This window comes from Natator depressus, chromosome 8 (assembly GCF_965152275.1).
Source record: "Natator depressus isolate rNatDep1 chromosome 8, rNatDep2.hap1, whole genome shotgun sequence".
Classification (NCBI taxonomy): domain Eukaryota; kingdom Metazoa; phylum Chordata; order Testudines; family Cheloniidae; genus Natator; species Natator depressus.
Window position 1 is genome coordinate 87,044,568 of NC_134241.1, and position 18,681 is coordinate 87,063,248.

At 39.9% G+C, this 18,681-nt stretch overlaps 1 protein-coding gene across 6 annotated transcripts in view; it reads left to right on the top strand.

Annotated features, from left to right (window-relative positions):
- The window catches only part of GNG12 (G protein subunit gamma 12), a 67,681-nt gene extending 49,368 nt beyond the window's left edge, over nucleotides 1–18,313 (top strand). For all 6 annotated transcript variants that reach the window (XM_074961559.1, XM_074961554.1, XM_074961555.1 and 3 more), the window contains 2 exons: nucleotides 13,064–13,181; nucleotides 14,354–18,313. In XM_074961559.1, the coding sequence (XP_074817660.1) occupies nucleotides 13,086–13,181; nucleotides 14,354–14,479 (222 nt within the window). In that variant the 5' untranslated portion in view covers nucleotides 13,064–13,085 and the 3' untranslated portion in view covers nucleotides 14,480–18,313. The remainder of the gene's footprint in view (nucleotides 1–13,063; nucleotides 13,182–14,353) is intronic.
- Nucleotides 18,314–18,681: the final 368 nt, after the last annotated feature.

Genomic DNA, 18,681 nt, shown 5'->3' on the forward strand with positions numbered 1-18,681 from the left:
GCAAGTTAAAAAAGTATGGATTGGATGAATGGACTATAAGGTGGATAGAAAGCTGGCTAGATTGTCGGGCTCAACGGGTTGTGATCAATGGCTCGATGTGTAGTTGACAGCCGGTATCAAGCGGAGTGGTTTTGTTCAACATCTTTATCAATGATCTGGATGATGGGATTAATTGCACCCTCAGCAAGTTCACAGGTGACACTAAACTGGGGGGAGAGGTAGAGACGCTGGAGGGGAGGGATAGGGTCCAGAGTGACCTAGACAAATTGGAGGATTGGGCCAAAAGAAATTTGATGAGGTTCAACAAGGACAAGTGCAGAGTCTTACACTTAGGAAGGAAGAATCCCATGTACCGCTACAGGCTGGGGACCAACTAGCTAAGCAGCAGTTCTGCAGAAAAGGCCCGGGGGATTACAGTGGATGAGAAACTGAATATGAGTCAGCAGTGTGCCCTCATTGCCAAGAAGGCCAATGGCATATTGGGCTGTATTAGTAGGAGCAGTGCCAGCAGATTAAGGGAAGTGATTATTCCCCTCTATTCTTCACTGGTGAGGCCACACCTGGAGTATTGTGTCCAGTTTTGGTCTCCCCACTACAGAAGGGATGTGGACAAATTGGAGAGAGTCCAGCAGAGGGCAACGAAAATTATAAGGGGGCTGGGGCACATGACTTATGAGGAGAGGCTAAGGGAACTGGGGTTATTTATTCTACAAAAGAGAAAAGTGAGGAGGGATTTGATAGCAACCTTCAACTACCTGAAGGGGAGTTCCAAAGAAGATGGAGCTCGGCTGTTCTCAGTGGTGTCAGATGACAGAACAAGGAGCAGTGGTCTCAGTTGCAGTGGCGGAGGTCTAGGTTGGATATTAGGAAACACTATATCACTGGGAGAGTGGTGAAGCACTGGAATGGGTTACCTCAGGAGGTTTTTAGGAATCTCCATCCTTTGAGGTTTTTAGGCCCGGCTTGACAAAGCTTTGGCTGCGATGATTTAGTTGGTGTTGGTCCTGCTTTGAGCAGGGGATTGGACAAGATGACCTCCTGAGGTCTCTTTCAACCCTAATATTCTATGATTCTATAACTCATGCCCTTGTCTAACTCATCATAATATTGAACTACTCTCCCAAGCCTGTATCCAATCTTACAGTACAGTTTCCGATTTTATGTGTGCATGCATATTTTTGCTAACCACTCAGCAATCGCATTCTTCACTTCCTTCAGAACTCTTGGGTGTACACCAACTGGTTCTGGTGACTCGTTGCTCTTTAATTTATCTGTTTGCTCCAGAGATTTATTTTTAATACCTCCATCTCTGAGAGATCTGAGATTGTAGAGGAACAGACATTATTTTCAGGTTGAGAAATTATTCCATTCAGTTCAAAACATCCACGTCTGATGTGTATCTTGGGTTTTTGATTTGCAGACATAGTAGCACATAAAAAATGCATTTTCTGCAATAATTACCCTGGTATTGGCCTGTATGACTAGTAATATCAATTGATCTTTTTCAAATACATTGACATTGCCTGAAGTGTGAAATAAATTTATCCAAATAAATATGTTCTTTGTTAATGTGCAGAGGAAACTTTTCCTACTTTCTCTTACTGTATGACTTTTACATTTTCTGATAAAAACTAAAACCTGGAGAAAAATGGCCTTTAATATTCCTTATCATACTTTTTTGCTGAGTTAATTTTCAGTGTTGGTCTATTTTTATTCTGTTATCTTCTATGGGTATTATTTCTCTTATTAATAGTATTAACATAAGAGAATCTCTTGAATGGGAGTTGATGTCTTTAAAATTGTCTTTCTAATTGATTTTCCTGCAGTTAAAGTATTATTTTGAAATTGCACTTGACTACTACTTGCAGAAAACAGACTTACTTTCCAGCACAGGAGCTGAGTCATATCTCTCTAGTGCTTCTTTTCTTTCTCTGATTGTCTCACAGTAAGATGAAACAATCTATTTAATGAAGGGGAACACAGCCCCATAGCAAAAATTTCCATCAAAAATTAATAATGTAAACTCTCCACCCACATAAAAGGAAAACTGATATAATAGCTGTACCTTTTTGTTCTGCTATGGTTAAGGTTCTGTCAGTATTTCCATGATAAAGTCCTAGTTTCAGGGGCTTCGTCTAATATAAAAATTCACTGTCAAATTTTACTTGTAACATTTCTAGTGAAGGAGGACTTACTTGTGTAAATTAAAATAAAAGCTTGTTGCGCTCTTTATAACTGCAGAACCAATAGAAGTGAACAGTTTAAGATTCCTTTTATATTTATAGAAGAAAAATTGCTTTAATTTATAAATAAAAGTCTGATCCTGTGGTTCTTAGGCAAAACTCTTCTTTGAACTCTTTGGGAACTTTGACTCAGTAAAGAATGTAGGTTTAGGCCCTGAATGTATTAGTGGATTTGTGTAGTATAAGTTCTGATTGCTTTTTATATGAGGGAAAGAGAGATGTGTGGGTTTTTGAGTAAGACCTTAAAGGAGTCTTTTCTCTCTTTCTTTAAAATTCCATTTTATTTTTAAATGATGTTTTTAAACTTAAACATGCTGCTGTAAAAACCAAGGCAGTTTGTTACCGTACATGAGTTCTGGCTTTCTAACTCCTTAAGCCAACTCCTCTTTTTTTTAAATAGTTGCGCGTCACTGACCAGTAATATTCCAGTCTCCTGGCTCAGTTCACTGGACAGTGGTGTAGCTATGTCATCTGAGTAGTTTTACTGGCAGAGCTGTAAACATGTCAGCTCATGTGCTGCCTGGAGATAGTGTCATAAGAACTTTGGCTTGGCCATTGTAGTAAGTTTCTGGTACGCAATCCTTTAAAGATCATATTGCTCACACATGTCTGGTACAAAACAGCCAGTGCTCTCATGGGACTGGTTTCCCTTTTGTAGTTGCACAACAGGAAATCTGAACTGTTATGAGTTCTTTAGACTGCTAACTACAGCTTATTTTGTGATTGTGTGGAAGTAAAATGTCTTAACTTAGGCATCAGTAAGTGTAAGATTTTAAACTAGACTAAGCTGTTTTTCAGTGTTAAATTATTTCTTCCCATTTTAAAAACTCTTCTTCCATATTTGTGATAGACTATATAATACATTCCTGGATGACCAATGTCACTTAAAAATATCCCTTATTGAGCTGGCTATCACTATCTTGTATTTGAAAAATAGCCTGTTTGCTGTGTAGGCCTTTAAATCTGGTCATTCAGCAGATGGTTAATTCACCGCATAATAAACCAAAACAGAAAGTCTCTTGACTTTTTAATTCCCAGCAATTTTCAGTTAGGATGTATTTTCCAAAAATAAAAAGTGCACCTGAAAACACTTCACCACCACCACCAAAACCAGACATCCTGCTCAAATAATAGCATGTTGTTTCCCAGCCAAAAACGAAGAAATATCTGCCTTGTGAATATTTTTCATATGCGAACTGTCACTATGTTCAGACAAATGAATTGATCTCAGTAGAATCTTCTCCTCAAGTCCTTTGCAAATGAAGTTGCTAACACTGCCATACTGACAGCATTTTAATAGTTGGGTAACGCAGTTTCCCTCAGTGCACACACTGTACACTACTACCAGGAATGTCTCCCAGTTTGTGCTGGTATTTTAATTTAATATGGTATAGATGGTAGACCAGACTGGAAGGTGATTAGTATCTATGTTAGATTTTTTGTGTGTCAAAATGTTGATACACATGATATGTCAGCTGTCTGTGAACCCTTGACCGTCTTCCACACAGCCAAATTACACAAAGACTTCTCACTCCCCAAAACAGACACTCTTCCCAGAGCAGTTTAAACACTGCTTATACCAGATTAAGCAGTTAGCAATGCTAGGGCTTATTTTTCCTTTAAATTTAAGAAGATAAACTTTTGTTCCTGCAAATGTGGGACTTGGGCAGACTGAGTGAGTTGTAACTTGCAGGTGCTGTATGAGCTGCGCCACACATTTCTGCCAGTATACTACAGTCCTGACCTGTAGCACCTCAGCTACTCCAGTCCTGCACCTCTTTTGAGCATTGTCTGCCAATTGTGACCAGAGACTTTTTTTCATGTGTGACTTAAATCAGGAGTTTAATATAGGTCCACAGAGCTTAAAGGCTAGGGAATTAGTGCTTTGCACTACCTACCTTTTCCTTTATCCTGTCCTATTCCTCCGCTCCCACCCTGTCCAGAAATCACACTGATTTTCAGCTCTTTTGGAAATGAGGAAAGAATCAATATCTACCAAATGAAAAGACAAAATCAGTTTGGGGGTTGGGGTGAGGATGAGGAATCTATTTTCAGGTTTCTAAGAAGGCATACTATTGCAGAGTCAAAAATATACATAATGAAGAAAATGCTTTTGACCACTTTTTCTTTATTTTTGGAAGTATGTACTAATTTCCTCAGTTTTGTTCTGAACTTTGAGTAATATACGGATTTATCTAAATTGTTATCCCCAGAGGGCCACATTGACAACTTTACAGGAGCATGATAGGCACTGCTGATTTGCAAAAAATTGTAGTCACACTCCTCATATGTGGGAAAGTATCACCTGGGAAGATAGCAAGTCCCAGCAGGTATTTTTCCATCCCAAATGGAACATTGTATGCTGTAGTTTCTGTGGACCACACCTCTGTATTCAGGATAAAAATGGTCACAATGCCTTGTTACTTGACCAGATTTTCATCTGCAGATAAATGATACTTCTTCAGAATTTCAGGACAAACTGTCTGTTACTATGTGTATGGGCAGTGCATGATATGAGCATAATAGGACTAGATCTCAGTTGGGGATTCTAGATGGCTATTGTATTACAAAAAACAACACATTTAAGCCCTTGAAAACCAACTGTTCCAAAGGAAGCACTATCAGCATTTGGGTTTTTGTCTTGGAAAGATTTTGTGTTGAGGACAGTCAGCGCTGAATAGGTTCTGTAAAATGGAGTGTTGTAAATTTGACAAAAGTCTAGTTTCAGGTCACTGATACAGTAAACTTTGGAGATGAGGGAGCTACTTGTACTGCAACTAATCAGTTAATAAGTTTTTTTTCCAATCACAGAATTTGGATGACTTCCTTCTGGTAGTGATCTGTGTTTGAAAGGGCTGGCAGTGTGTGCTGTCTGCTCTGCCTTCCCAACATACAATTGTGAGAGATGCCCTCTCTTTCCAAATTGCACCATCTTTGCTCCAGCTCTGCTAAGGAAAGCTGAAATACAGAAACCCTTGATGGAAATACTCTGTGAATTGGATAGTATGCAACCCAAGGCCAGTTCAATTCTGAAAATGCTGCTTGCAGTGTCAGCACTAGAGACTATCCTAATCTTTGAACTGTCATGATGATTTATAGAAGAACTCCTTCAGTCATGTTTGCTGAAAGTCAGCCATTTAGAGTGGTAGCTTCATTTAAATTTATTCTGTTTCATTCTTCTCTAGTCTCCTTGTCCCTGATGGAAATAAGGGAGTTACTAGAAAAGTGGGGCAGTGCTGTGAAAGCAGGTTATTATTTAAATGGCCAGATTCATCTAGATCTGTGAGATTTATGAATGTGTTTATTTTTTGACATGCATGATCCAGGAAATAAGTTTTAAATGATACTTGGAAATCTGTTATTTAGTGTCCCTTCTGCTTGCTTTTCAGTAGGAGGCACTGTCTGTCATTTTCTAATTGAGTCCTTCCACATTGTGCATTTGGCTTTCTTCCAGCTGGAAAAGCTTTTGCATTGTGTGTAGCTTGTTGAAGGTTGACAGCATTCATTCTAAAGCTGTTTCACTTTTCTATGTTCTGCTTATGTGCAGCATACTCCTACTCCCATTGAAGTCGATGAGAGTTCTGCTACTGACTTCAGTGGGAATGGCAGCAGGCTTTTGATTATCTTTGCATTGTCTCCTGATTCATCGTTGTGATAATACAGTAAAAGCTGTGTTATCCGGCACTTTACCAAACGGAAAGCTCTATAAACCAGCATTTCTGAATGCCTGGTTAAAAAAGAACCCTGGTGGCTCCAGTCAGCACCACTGACCAGTCCATTAAAATTCCGGTTGACGCAGGGTCGGCCGGCTCCCTACCTCCCTACGGCAGGCTCCGTACGCTGCCCCCCGCCCTGAGAGCTGACAGTTGCGGCCAATGGGAGACTCAAGTGAGTCACTGTATGTAATCCTTCTGTCAAGTTAACAAGAGGAGATAGCGAGACCAAGTTTTGAAAGGTCAATTGAAATAGTGATCCCAAGGGAGAAGGGAATCCTGCAAACTCCAAGCCCTTATGTACAGTAATGAGCCTGATCTTCTGAGATGTCAAGTATCCTTAACCTCCTTTGAGTCAATGGAAGTTGAGGGTATTCAGTACTCTGCAGGATCCATTCCAATGTGAGTAACTGTGGGAAGTAGGAATCTATCATCGATATTTGTTAGAGCATTCCTCATTTGAGTGTCTAATTCTATACTTAACTTCTCCAAACCAGCAGCATAAGAAGCAACCCCTGTTATCCCACGTATATACACAACTCCCCCGAGGGTGCAGAAAATAAATTCTAAATATCCAAGCCGAATACAAAATTGGGAGAGTGGTCTGCCAGATGTGTATGACACAGATAATGTAAGATTCCACTTTGTTCGATCCTCTGAAGTGCACTGCTCCTGATTCATGTGCATTTGGCAGAGTGCTGACTAAGCAGACCCATCAGTGTGATAGCAAGGGCAATGCCATTACACTGCAAGTGGGAATCCAATGAGATAGCCACTTCACATGGCCCATAAAAACAGAGGGACTGGACAAGTTATAAAAAGGTGCCCTGGTCAGAAACCAGGCTGCTTAACCTTGAACCTGATTCAACCAGCGTTTGTGGCATTATTGAGTCAAACTGGTAATGGACAGTAGCTTGATTATAAAGACAGCTGTTACCCACAGATATCTTTGTGCTTATCGGTGATACAGCACTTCAGGTGGGTTGTAGTAAAATGCACTTTTCTAAAGTATATTTAAAAGTGATGCATCCTAATGCTCTTAAGTGTCTGTTCTCTCCAACACACACCCAGAACCCCCTTGTCACAGGGTAGCTGGCTCTCTGATGGGGGTCAGGTCTCCAGTTACCTGTGACAGGCTCCACTAAGGAGAACGAGCCAATCCAGATCCACCTTTGAATAGTTAGTTGCTGAGGTGGGTGGCAGCAGTTGTTAAGCTAAGAAACACCTGGGCCTAATAAAGGGTTGTGAGAGCTCAGTTAGGAGGTCCCAGAACACAAGAAGCTCTTGAGGAGAGGGATGACTTGGGGGTGCTGGTTAGGGAGCTCACCATGAAAGGGAACCTAGGAAAGGTACTCCTAGAGAGGGAAGAGATTCTGAAGGGGAGAGTTGAGTGCCAAGCCCTAAAGAGAACTGGCTCCAATGCAAGGAACTGACCAGGTGTTGGTAGGTGGTCCAGATGGCAGAAGAACTACAGACCATTCCAGAGAAGAGCAGCCGTGGTTTGATTTCTGGGGAGGCTGAGAGTCTAGAGAGGGAACCCTTCCCCAAGTGATGACAATTAGACTGCTGGTGTGCAGAGGCCACTGCCTGTCATGCTGATCAACGTTGTCTCTGTTTCTCCTCGTAGTTCCTGTCTGTCTGTATCCATCCACCTGTTGTCTTGTGTTTTATACTTCTTAGAGTATGTCTAAGACCACAAGCAGGACAGCACGTGTATACACGCTCAAGATAGCTTTGATGGAGAGAGCTCACGAAAGATAGCAGAGTAGCTGCGGCAGCATCGGCTAGCTGACAGAGCACATACCTGGGGTCTGGGCATAATTGCAGTGTGGTGGCTAGCCTGTGCTGCTACCCATGCCCATGCCGCTACTCTGCTATTTTTAATGAGCTAGGTTGATCAAAGCTAGCTTGGGTATGCCTACATGTGCTGCAGTCATGCCTCCTGATTGCAGTGCAGACATACCCTTAGATCAGTGGTCCCCAAACTGTGGGGTGTGCCCCCCTAAGATGTTGCGGAGGAATGTTCGGGGTGGGGGATGCGTGATGGGGCCCAGGCCAGCCCCCACAGGGGCAGAGAGGGAGCACTACCCAGCCCCCCTCTGTCCCCAGACCACCTCCGATCCCAGCCAGAGCTCCACTCCACCCCCTGCTCTACCCCCAACCCATCTCTGCCCTCATTCCCACTCCGCCTCTAGCCCCAGCTCGGCCTCCAGACACAGTTCTGTCCCCAGCTCGGCCTTCAGCCCTAGCTCCTCTGAGCCAATTGTGCAGTAATGGAGGGGAGGCAGATTCCATTGCTGGTAAGGAGTTGGGGATGCAACAGGAAAAGTTTGGGCATCACTGCCTTAGATTGTAAGTGCTTTGGGGGGAAGCGACTGTCTTTTTGTTCTGTGTTTGAACAGTGCCTTGCAGAGTCAGGTCCTGATCCATGCCTGGGGCTCCCGGGTGCCATGGTAATACAAATAATTACTAAGGGAAATGAAGGCAATATCTGAAAAGTCACTCAGGAAGTCCATGGCAGAGTAGAATAGAGATCTTATGGTTTCCAGTTCAGTGCCGTAGCCACAAGACCTTCTTTACATTTGTATAGATTGTTTGTTTGTTTCTTCTTTATTCGTGATTGTATTTTACTAAACAAGAAGCTATCAAAATATGTGTAAATGAAGATTAGTTACTTTTGATATTTTCTTTGTACTCATGGCATGAACGTAACACACACTCTTTGCTCCTTTTTTGTCTCTGGGACCCCTCAGTGTAATTACATCTTTATTATACATGTTCAGCTAATTCTTTATAGTAGAATCTGCTAAATTAGAATGCCACTATAGATGGTCTTTAGTTCTGATTACATGGAATTCACAGTTAATAGAAAATACTGGATAATTATTCATGTCTCTGTCTGGGGAGAGCAGTGACGTTAATGAAGAGGCCAAGGGAGTTGGGAGGAGACTGTGCTGGGACAGGATCTGAGCCTGTTGCTTGTCCAGCTTTCACTGTAAGGAGTCCTGAGTTCGTATTTGGCAAGAAGCTAGCAGGGAGAGTTTTGAAATACCGTAACTTCGTATACTTTCTGCACATATCACAGCTATTGTTAATGTATCTAATTCTTGATATGTCTTAGCTGCTTTGCAGTGCAGAACTGTTTGATCAAATCTAGAAAAGTATTGGAATACTGTTCAAATTCAGAGAGGGAGAGAATGCTCTATACTATTCTGTGCAAAGAGGGCTTTTAAAAAAAGCAAGGTGCTGCTGAACAGGCTGAAAACTACAGTATGTGGGGGAAAAAAAGGGCGGGGGAGATGCTTTTTGTTAGGACAAAATAATGCCATGCTTGTTTGGCTAGACACGTGCAAGAATGAAGAGGGGAAAAAATGGGATGGTCTGGATAGCTGGACAAAGGTGAGAAATATGAAACTTCCTGTGAAACACTATATTCAGGGTCTTTGAGAGGTGATTTTTTTTATATGTTTGAGTTGAGTCCGTGTAGTATAAGTGAATTTAAACACAGCACAGCAGTAGTTGATTATTCACTTCGTCTCTAAGGTGCCACAAGTACTCCTGTTCTTGTTGTGGAGAATAAGACTCACTGCTGAGTTTGTATACAAATCCTATTAGAGACGTGCCAGTATTTTCATAGAAGTTTGACATAGTTTAAATTACAACCTGGCAAAGTGGCTTTGTCCTAACCAGATCTTTTTTGCTTATCTAGATATAGAAGCACCATAAAGACATATTCAAAATATTGCAGTAGCACTGCTGAAACAAATACCTTTTTGTTGATTTTGTTTTATTAACTATGCTCCTCTACCTTATGTTTCCCTGTCCAACCCCCTCCAAACTGCCATCTGCAATAACCCGCAGGCTAAGGTCTTCGCTAGGCAGAAGTAATACCATTCGGCTATAAAATCCAGAGCTAAACCTGTGCCTCTCTAAATTCTGGCTTTTTTACTTGTCATCCCTGCCATGTGAGGGACTAAACAAAGGAGCTTATTTAATGCCACTTGTGATCAAGCAGATATCTTCACAGTGTGACAGAAAGCCAACACTTGTCTCCTCCAGCAGTCACATAGCAAAGAGCTACTCCTAGGCCAGGAGGCTGACCTACAGTATAAAACCTGCTAAAGAGACACCCCCGCCCCCAGCGCACGAGTGACTACTTGCACCACCACTCTCTCATGTGCAAACCTTTGGAGAGAGACCACTCTTACAAGTGACCACATTTGCTTGCTCCCATGAGTGGTCACTCTTGGCAGGTTTTACTGTATTTGTTTTTCTGTTTTCTAGAAGTATTTGAGGAGGGTAAAGTTTACTAGTTTGATCTCTTTGCTGCTGCATAAGGAATTAGTGGAATTCGAATATTATTTTGAATTTGATGCTGCAAACTGCTCAAGTTGCCTCTTCTATCCTCATGCTGCTCTCTGATCAGTGCTTGTTTCAGCAGAAATAATGCTTGTTTCTGAAATGTAGGCTGTACTTTCTGCAGAGATGAGAAACAACTTAGATTATATAGGACAAATGGCACGAATGTTGCTGCCCTAAAAATAAATAATAATTATACTTAGCTCTTATGTAGGACACTTACTAGGTGGAGAGTTACATGAGAGTGGCATGGTCTAGTGGTTAGAGCAGAGAACTAGGTGTCAGGGCTCATGTGGCCTTACTTTTTGGGAGTGCTGCACAAGCTAGCTCCAACTGAAGTGCAGAGGAACTATGTTCAGCACCCAGAGAATTAGGCCAAGGGGATCTTTTCCCCAGCTCTTTCAATAATTCACTTTGAGGCTTTGGGCAAGTCACCCTAGGCCAAAATTTTCAACGGGAGCTGCAGTTGCTCATCGAGGATAATTTTTTGAATGTAAGAGCCAGGATTGTCTGTCTTCTCTATGAGTTCCGGTATAGCCCTTTCTACCTTTAGGCTCAACATTTTCTGCTCAAAAAATTAAACTTCAGCCTCAGTAGTGATTAAATCCATCATGAAGTAGGCAAATTCCTTGGACCCATCTTTCTTGATCTTTTTAAGAGTACTCTTATGCATCCTAGATGTTTCTATTCATGTGTCGTTTAATTGGCCGCATTGTTTTGTGGTTGGTCTGCACTGATGATATGCTTTATTTGCATTTGCCTTAAAAAAAATTAAAAAATAAAATAAAAAAAAAAAGTCTAAATGTAACAGCAGCTAGCTGTGAGTGGATATAACGGTTTGTGACCATGACCCTAGCCTATGATGAGGGTCAGGAAACAAAGATCCATCTCTTGCTAGCATGCCAGTGTTTTGCACCTTGGTTACAGTGTTATTGTAATAAGGAAATGATGGTAAATCAAAGGCACAGAGGTCTTTTAGAAAGAAGACTTTGCAAAGATTATGCTTCAGTAGGACTTATGGGGGGGGGGAAACAATAGTTGAGCAGTGAAGTCCTCCGCAATCCTGTAGTCCTCCATGCATGTGTAACAAACTGAAAGTGGCTTGATCACATTATGTCTTTAGAACTTGCTTATTACACAACTTACAGAGGCCACCCTGTGATTTGATAGATATTGAGGTGTGAATGGTGTAGAAGTTGGCAGAGTAATGTATCCTCAGCAGACAGCCATTATGAAATACACGTCTGTGGCCATGATCGTGGAATCTTTTAAGAGTCTTTGTTGTAACGAGACCAACATTATGCCTGCCAGATGAAAACACCAGTCTGAGCAAACAGTTATGCTTAATTATTTACTTTTGCTGCAATTTTGATTTAGACAGCAGTTTTCTTTCTTTTTTTCTCCTTAATTATCATTGAGTTGGATCTGGCAGAGTGACAGCTTTGCTCTCATGCTTGTCACAGTGTGGCTTTACACAGGGTTCTCATTAGCTACTTCTTAGGATTTGGTTGTCTGTGATTCTGAGAGCAAATCTGGTGTTTCTGTGCATGACTCAGTGAGATGCTCTGATTTACTGGCAGTGGTTTAGTCACAGGCTTGAACTGCCTGTGATCAAAATCTGCACTCTGATCACTCACATGGCTTTACAGAGGCTAACTTTACACACTATAGAGTCAACGTCCGAAAGCTTTGATCAAATTTCAGGCATGTGCTGCTGAGATCAACTGAACACAATGGGTAGTGTCCAAGTGCAGCACTGTTAAAACTGTGTGGCGTGAGTGCTGCTTTGAATTCTCATCCTGAGAAGAAAAGTATGATCAATATCAAAGTTGCTCACTCTTTTTACCAGAAACACATTTTGAACCAGCCATGCAGGGTGTGTGTGTTGGGAGGGGGGTTGGGTTGTGGAGTGGGAGTATTTCTCTAGACTTTGGCAGCTGTTATGTCTGATTCCTATGAGAAGCTAGAAGATTGTCCTTAAGTCACTACAAAATCCAAACATAACCTTATCCGGGTGTGTGGCAAAGTGGTGGTGGGGGAGAGCAGGAGGTGCACGCGTGACATTCTCTCTGCTAATGAGCAAGTGGGCCATGTCTCTGCCCCTTTCCTTCTCTGCTGACCCGCAGATGTGCCTGGGGAAAGGATGCTGTGCCATGTAAGGACTGTTGTAAAATACTCCTCCACCTACAAGAGAACCAGAGGCCAGCAGGAGAGAAATGACATCTATCTCAGATACTGTGTCTCCTGGCACAGTCTAGATTCCACAACCTCCCCTTGCTCGGGGTTGTGCTAGGGGGCAAATTCATCCCATGATAATCAGTAATAATACCCTAGCTTTGGAGAGGTATATGTGGCTCTAAAGCTAGTATCTGGCTCAGTATACAACTTTCTCTAACCTTCTGTGCAGAGATCTCTGTTTTTAAAATGAGCATAGGAATACTTTTATGACTGTCTTCAACTTTAAAAGAATAAATAGATTAATAAAAAGCTGCTGGGAGGGAAAGTACGAAAGTGGCGAAACTATTAGTGGAGGCTGTATTCATATTATTGGGCTTGGAATTAGGGAGAAAAAAGATACATAAAAGTTTAAACAGTGTTATGCGCTTTTTTTCTTGCTAGTATTTTCTCTCTACAATATCTGATCTGTCGACATTTCACATAAAAGAACTAACAATCCTTTTTCAGCCTATGACATTGCCTCTATGCAGGCAATTTTTTAGAAAAATAACCGATTGTTTTTCTTAACAGAGTTTGAGCGATTTCATTGACAATGACTAGCAAAACAACTAGCACAACAAACAATATAGCTCAGGCACGAAGAACTGTACAGCAGTTAAGAATAGAAGCTTCTATCGAAAGAATAAAGGTGAGAAACATTCTTACTGGTCTTTCGCTCTTTTTATATGAACCATGTGAATTGTGGCAGGTATATTTTAGTAAACTCACAATATATATGTACCTTTTTTTGTATTATGCATTACACATAACAGGGGTTATCTTTGAATGTGGTAGTTTCACTCATACCTGTGGTACTGAATTTTACAGATTTCCATATTGTTGCGATAGAAGAAATTGTACCAACAGTATAATAGGTACTTTATGGATATGTGAGAAGCCTACTGTGAGTTTATGATCTAAATCTATAATACATAGCGAGTGGAAGATGAGATGTGATGTAAAGCAGGTTTTTTTTCCAATTTACCATGTTGGTTTTGGATGTTTAAATTTTACTTTGCAGGTAGGTCAAGGGTTTATAGCCCTCTTGAAAGAGGAGGAGAGTTGAGACAAGGTGCACCTAAATTATGATGGACAAGGAGCCCAAACTCCTCCCTTTTTCTCCCTGTCCCACCCAATGGTTAAGGAATTTGATTAAGCTAAAATCTCACCTACTAAGATTTGGCTTTTTGTTGTTCTAATCATACCATTCCTTACCTTCATTCTCCATTTTATTAATACTTTTATTAATACCAACAGTCCAAAGGTCAGCAGACTGGTTAATTCAACTGACATAGGTGCTTTTCTTACAGTCAGCTAGAGATTAGGAACATGCAATGTCTTGCAAGAAAATGACTGAATCAATTTCCTAGAAACTGTAAGTTAGTTGATGACACTTCAGTGATTATTAACAATGTCTAAAGATATAAAATCTTCTTACTAGAAGTCTGCTCTATTGTTCTGAACCTGCTGTTCAAATCTCAGAAAAATGTAAAGTTACTCATGCCTATCTTCCCAAACTAACCCCAAAGTACCTTTAAAGACACCACATCCTGGGTTATCCTTGTTTTTGCTTGCCTTTTCCCCATTCTACCAACCTCACCAAGGCCAGTCCAAAAAGCAAAGCCCAGAAACCTTTGCATTATGCTTGGTGGCCTTAGCTCTGGACCTGAAGATTTTATGGATTTCTCAAACTCTGTTCTTCCATATGCAGAACTAATTCACTGTAGCTATGGATGCATCCCACAGCCCATTCCATCCTATTGCAAATGATTTGGGAATATTTACCATTTTGTGTGTCTTTTTTTTTTTTTTTTTTGCCAGGTGTCAAAAGCATCAGCAGATCTCAGGTGCTATTGTGAAGAACATGCCAGGAAAGATCCTTTACTAATGGGCATACCTGCTTCTGAAAACCCTTTCAAGGATAAAAAAACATGCATTATATTATAGCAGAGCAGTGAGTACCTCCATAGCTTTCCCAAGCAAAACAAACTACAAGCAAATTCTTAGAGAAATAACTGATATCAACGGTGTAAAACAGCAGTGTATTTACTATGTGTGTAAATGAATTTTTAAGCTTAAGATTTTTTTCTTTATAGCATCCTTACTGGGAATGAAGATTATAAACTAAATTATCATATTTCTTGTAAAATGGAATGTGGTCTGTGGCATGCAGCTGGTAATTCTCTTGTGTTGGTTTTTATGTAAGGCCAGGTATACACTACACACCTGTGTCAATATAACTACGTTGCTCAGGGTGTGAAAAATCCATGCCTCCTGAGTGACGTAGTTATACCAGCCTAACCCCCTGTGTAGACAACTATGTCGGCAGGAGAGCTTCTCCCGTCAACATAGTTACTGCCTCTCTGGGAGGTGGATTAACTATGCTGGTGGGAGAAGCTCTCCCATTGGTGTGGGAGCGTCTTCACTAAAGTGATCCACTGCAGCACTGTATGTGAAGACTAGCCCTAAGGAGATAGGGTTGGATGAGGTGAAGGTCTTTTTTTAAAACGTGTAATATCTGCATTTCAGTTTAAGGTATTAGGCTACACAATCAAGACCAAAGTTGCCTGATCTTCGCCTACAGATCAGCAAGGTAGACCCGTAATTTGGCTCTTAATCAAGATTAATTTACTGTAGCTTTTTAAAAATAGTGTATTTGTATTCAATTAGTATATTGGTTTTGTGTGTGTGTGTATATATGTGTTTGTGTATATACACATTCCAAAGTGCATTCTCTGACAAGACTCCTTGCAAACTACTGCTGCAATTATTGATAAACTCCATAGGTTCATGCCTTTACCTTCAGTTATGTCTTAATTCTTTTAAAAAGTGAAAAATCTGTTTTTGTGTCAAGAATCAATACATTTCTGATGATTTATGTAATTTTTCATTTTTGAGAAGGTCTAATAAAGGAGAATTTTAATCCTTTCATTCGGCACCTCTAATTTTTCTCCTCAAATTATGATCATCGTAGCTCCTTTGATAAGGCTACAGTAAGACTCCAACACTTCGGAATTAGCATTTCTCTTGCCCCACTGCTAAGGTGAGGGGGAGGATTCTATCACTCCAAGCCACATACGTCACCTGTGCAAGTCTCATTTAGGTTTTGTGCAGTGATCCAGGATTTGGTTCTTTTAATAATTGAGTTCACCTTTTTTTACGGAAAAAGAAGCCAAATCCTATCTGGATTACGATCAAGCAAATGTAATTGGAAGGCCTTTCCATAACATCACTGATGTACAAATAGCTGAATAAAGTTTTATATATGTCTTATGTATTGATGGAATAAGTGAGTGGAAAGAAAACAATATTGACTTCTAGTAGGTTACCAGTGTGCTGTTTTGTGTGTGTGTGTGTGTTTCTCTATAGCCAGCTATACAATGCCTGAAATTGTGATCTTCTGTAATGATATTTACAGAAATCAACCACTTTTAATTTACTGTTTTATGTTGCATGTGTCTAATTCTGTATTAAATTATATATACACTGTTGATAATATATTGAGAAATTATATGTTTTTAACAAATCTCCTTTCAAAAATCTAAATTTGAGACTTCCTGTAAGAAAAAATAAATGCACGGATTGTTCTGTGCTGACGTTCAAATTATTTTTATAATTAGAATATTTTTCTAATAACAATTTCAAAACTATCTAGATTTTTCACTGATTTTATTTACCATATTTCAGTCTATCATTTTATAATGTGTCTTGTTAAAAACAGTAATTAACTTAGGTATATACTTTCATAACTGAGCTGTTAGAAGCAATCATTCTGTATTTCCTCAGTTCTGTAATATCTTGGTTTTTTTCAAAGTAACTTTTTACAACCCAAATATTGCCCTTCCATTGATCTATTATGGCCTGTGTTGTCAGCACTTTTGGCTAAATGTTTGAACTGTTTAGAAGCCAAATGAATGTATGAAAATGTAGTAGATACAAATATGGTGATGCAAAGGTTATTTTGATACCTGGCTCTTTCTCTTTGACCATTTCTAAGCTATTGGTTTATGATCCTTCTTACGCATAGCATTTCATGTCAGAAGTATTCAGCTAAATTTGAACTTTACTAACTTGTTTTATAACTACTTACGTTGCATTAATTTGAGTAATGAGTTTAACTGAAGACTTTTTTACATAGATTTTCTTTTGACCTGAATCCATTTTGTTCAGTTACTACTTCCATATCAAATCTACCCAGTATTTTTACAACTGGAGTCATAAGTGCCATGATTGTGTTTTTCAAGTTACTGAATCAAAACATGTAAATGATACATTTTAAAGTATTATCACAAACATGTTGCCATAAAACATACGCTACCGGAAATATTTTCATAAACAGCTGGGGCCTGACTCAGTTCCCATTGAAGTCCATGAGAATTTTGCCATTAATTTCAGTGGGAGTATGAGGAGACTTGGGGTGACTAGCATAACCTGTTGAAAATGTCTTCATAAATATTAGGATTTTAAATGTTCATAGTGCCACAATGTATGCCTGTTTTTAAAGGATGAGTCAATAGTGATCTATTCAGCCCTGTTTACTCTGAAGTGTATTTTTCTACTTTTTTTATACACTTTTTTGACATCTTTACAACACCAGGACAAAATTTATAGCAGCAGCTGTTTAATTCTTTCTTATACCTATGCATTTAAATAGCAAAAGAGTTTTATTAGAACATAATTGCCCCTTTACCCACATATATATGATTAGAAATAGAGCAAATAGGGTGCCAACTTCTTTCAGATGCTTTCTAACTTTTAGCCTAAAACACATGGAAACTACAATAAAACAGTGAAATACAACTAACTGCTTCTGATTACTTTTGAATAGGTTTTTAAATAAACTCTGTGTATTGTATTTTAAACACAATATGTAGTGTCATCTGAAGCTTCAAATTGCTGCTTACATTTTTGTATTACTCTTTAAGTACACAAAATGCACTATGAAGTAGACCTTTTTGTTCAGTGAACTTGTGAAGAGAATGAGTCGTGCAGATCGTGAAGAACTGTGAAGACATATGGACTTTCTAGTTAGTGACATGAAATAATGAAAACCAAACCCACCCACCCCCATCGCCCCCAGATTCATAGCTGTAGGTTTCAGGAATGATTTTCGGCCGGGCTAGCTAAGCATAACAACTGTGCCACAATACTGCAACTTACTTGGTGCTTTGAGTGCAGATACCTCAAGTGTAAAATCTTTGTGATGTAAAATGAACCTGATATTATTTCAGAAAATTTTAGGGCTCTTTTTCTTAAACTAAGAGGCCTGTTTGCTTGATTTTTCCCCCCTCTGGGTTTATTAATTTGATTGTTTTAATACTGTGTTGTTTTGTATTGTCATTGTAATTTCAGATTCACATGAATGTTGTCACAATGATTTGCCTTTGACTTACAAATGGTTTTATGGAATTCTTTTGTTTTCTCTAACATGCTTTTGCCATTCATCAGTGAGCCTCTTAAAGTTGTTTATTGTGGTCTTTCTATGAAAGAGGGCTTCTTATAGCAATGAGAGAAAAAACTGTTAACCAAGAGAATGTGATGGATGGCTAGCATGTTCAATATTATGGATATGAAACACTTTATTAAAAATATCACTGCTTTGTATATTGTTTCAGCTTGTCATTGTAGTTTAGTTTGCTTTCCAATGCATAGAACCTGTTGAGGAATTAGACAAATGTCCGCCATCCAGAGGATCTGAAGGCTTTCAGCACAGTGGTGTCGAACACTGACAAAGACGATGTTCTTGGAAGAAAGACAGACTAGATATACATTTTGGGGGAGTGGGAGGAGAGGAAGGAATGACTCACTTTGTAGGTCAAATTTGCTAAGCACCAGAGCTTAAATTGGGAGGGTGGCTGTGTATATGCAGTGTTACTATCAACTGTAATCTTATGCTCCAAATCGTAGCTTTCCTCTTTTTAAAAAAGTCTCTCACCCTGTGGCTACAAAAAACAAAAAAAAGTCAATGGTACAATTACGGTTAACGTCAGTGAGAGCAGGATCAGGCCCTTATCACAGTACACTCATTTTAAACTACTGGTGGCGTGGCACTTGCAAATGCAACACCATTCCACATCATGGCCCATGTGGGAAGATCCCTGCATCTGCGGGGAGTCCCACTAACTTCAGTGGGACTTGTCGTGGGCCTG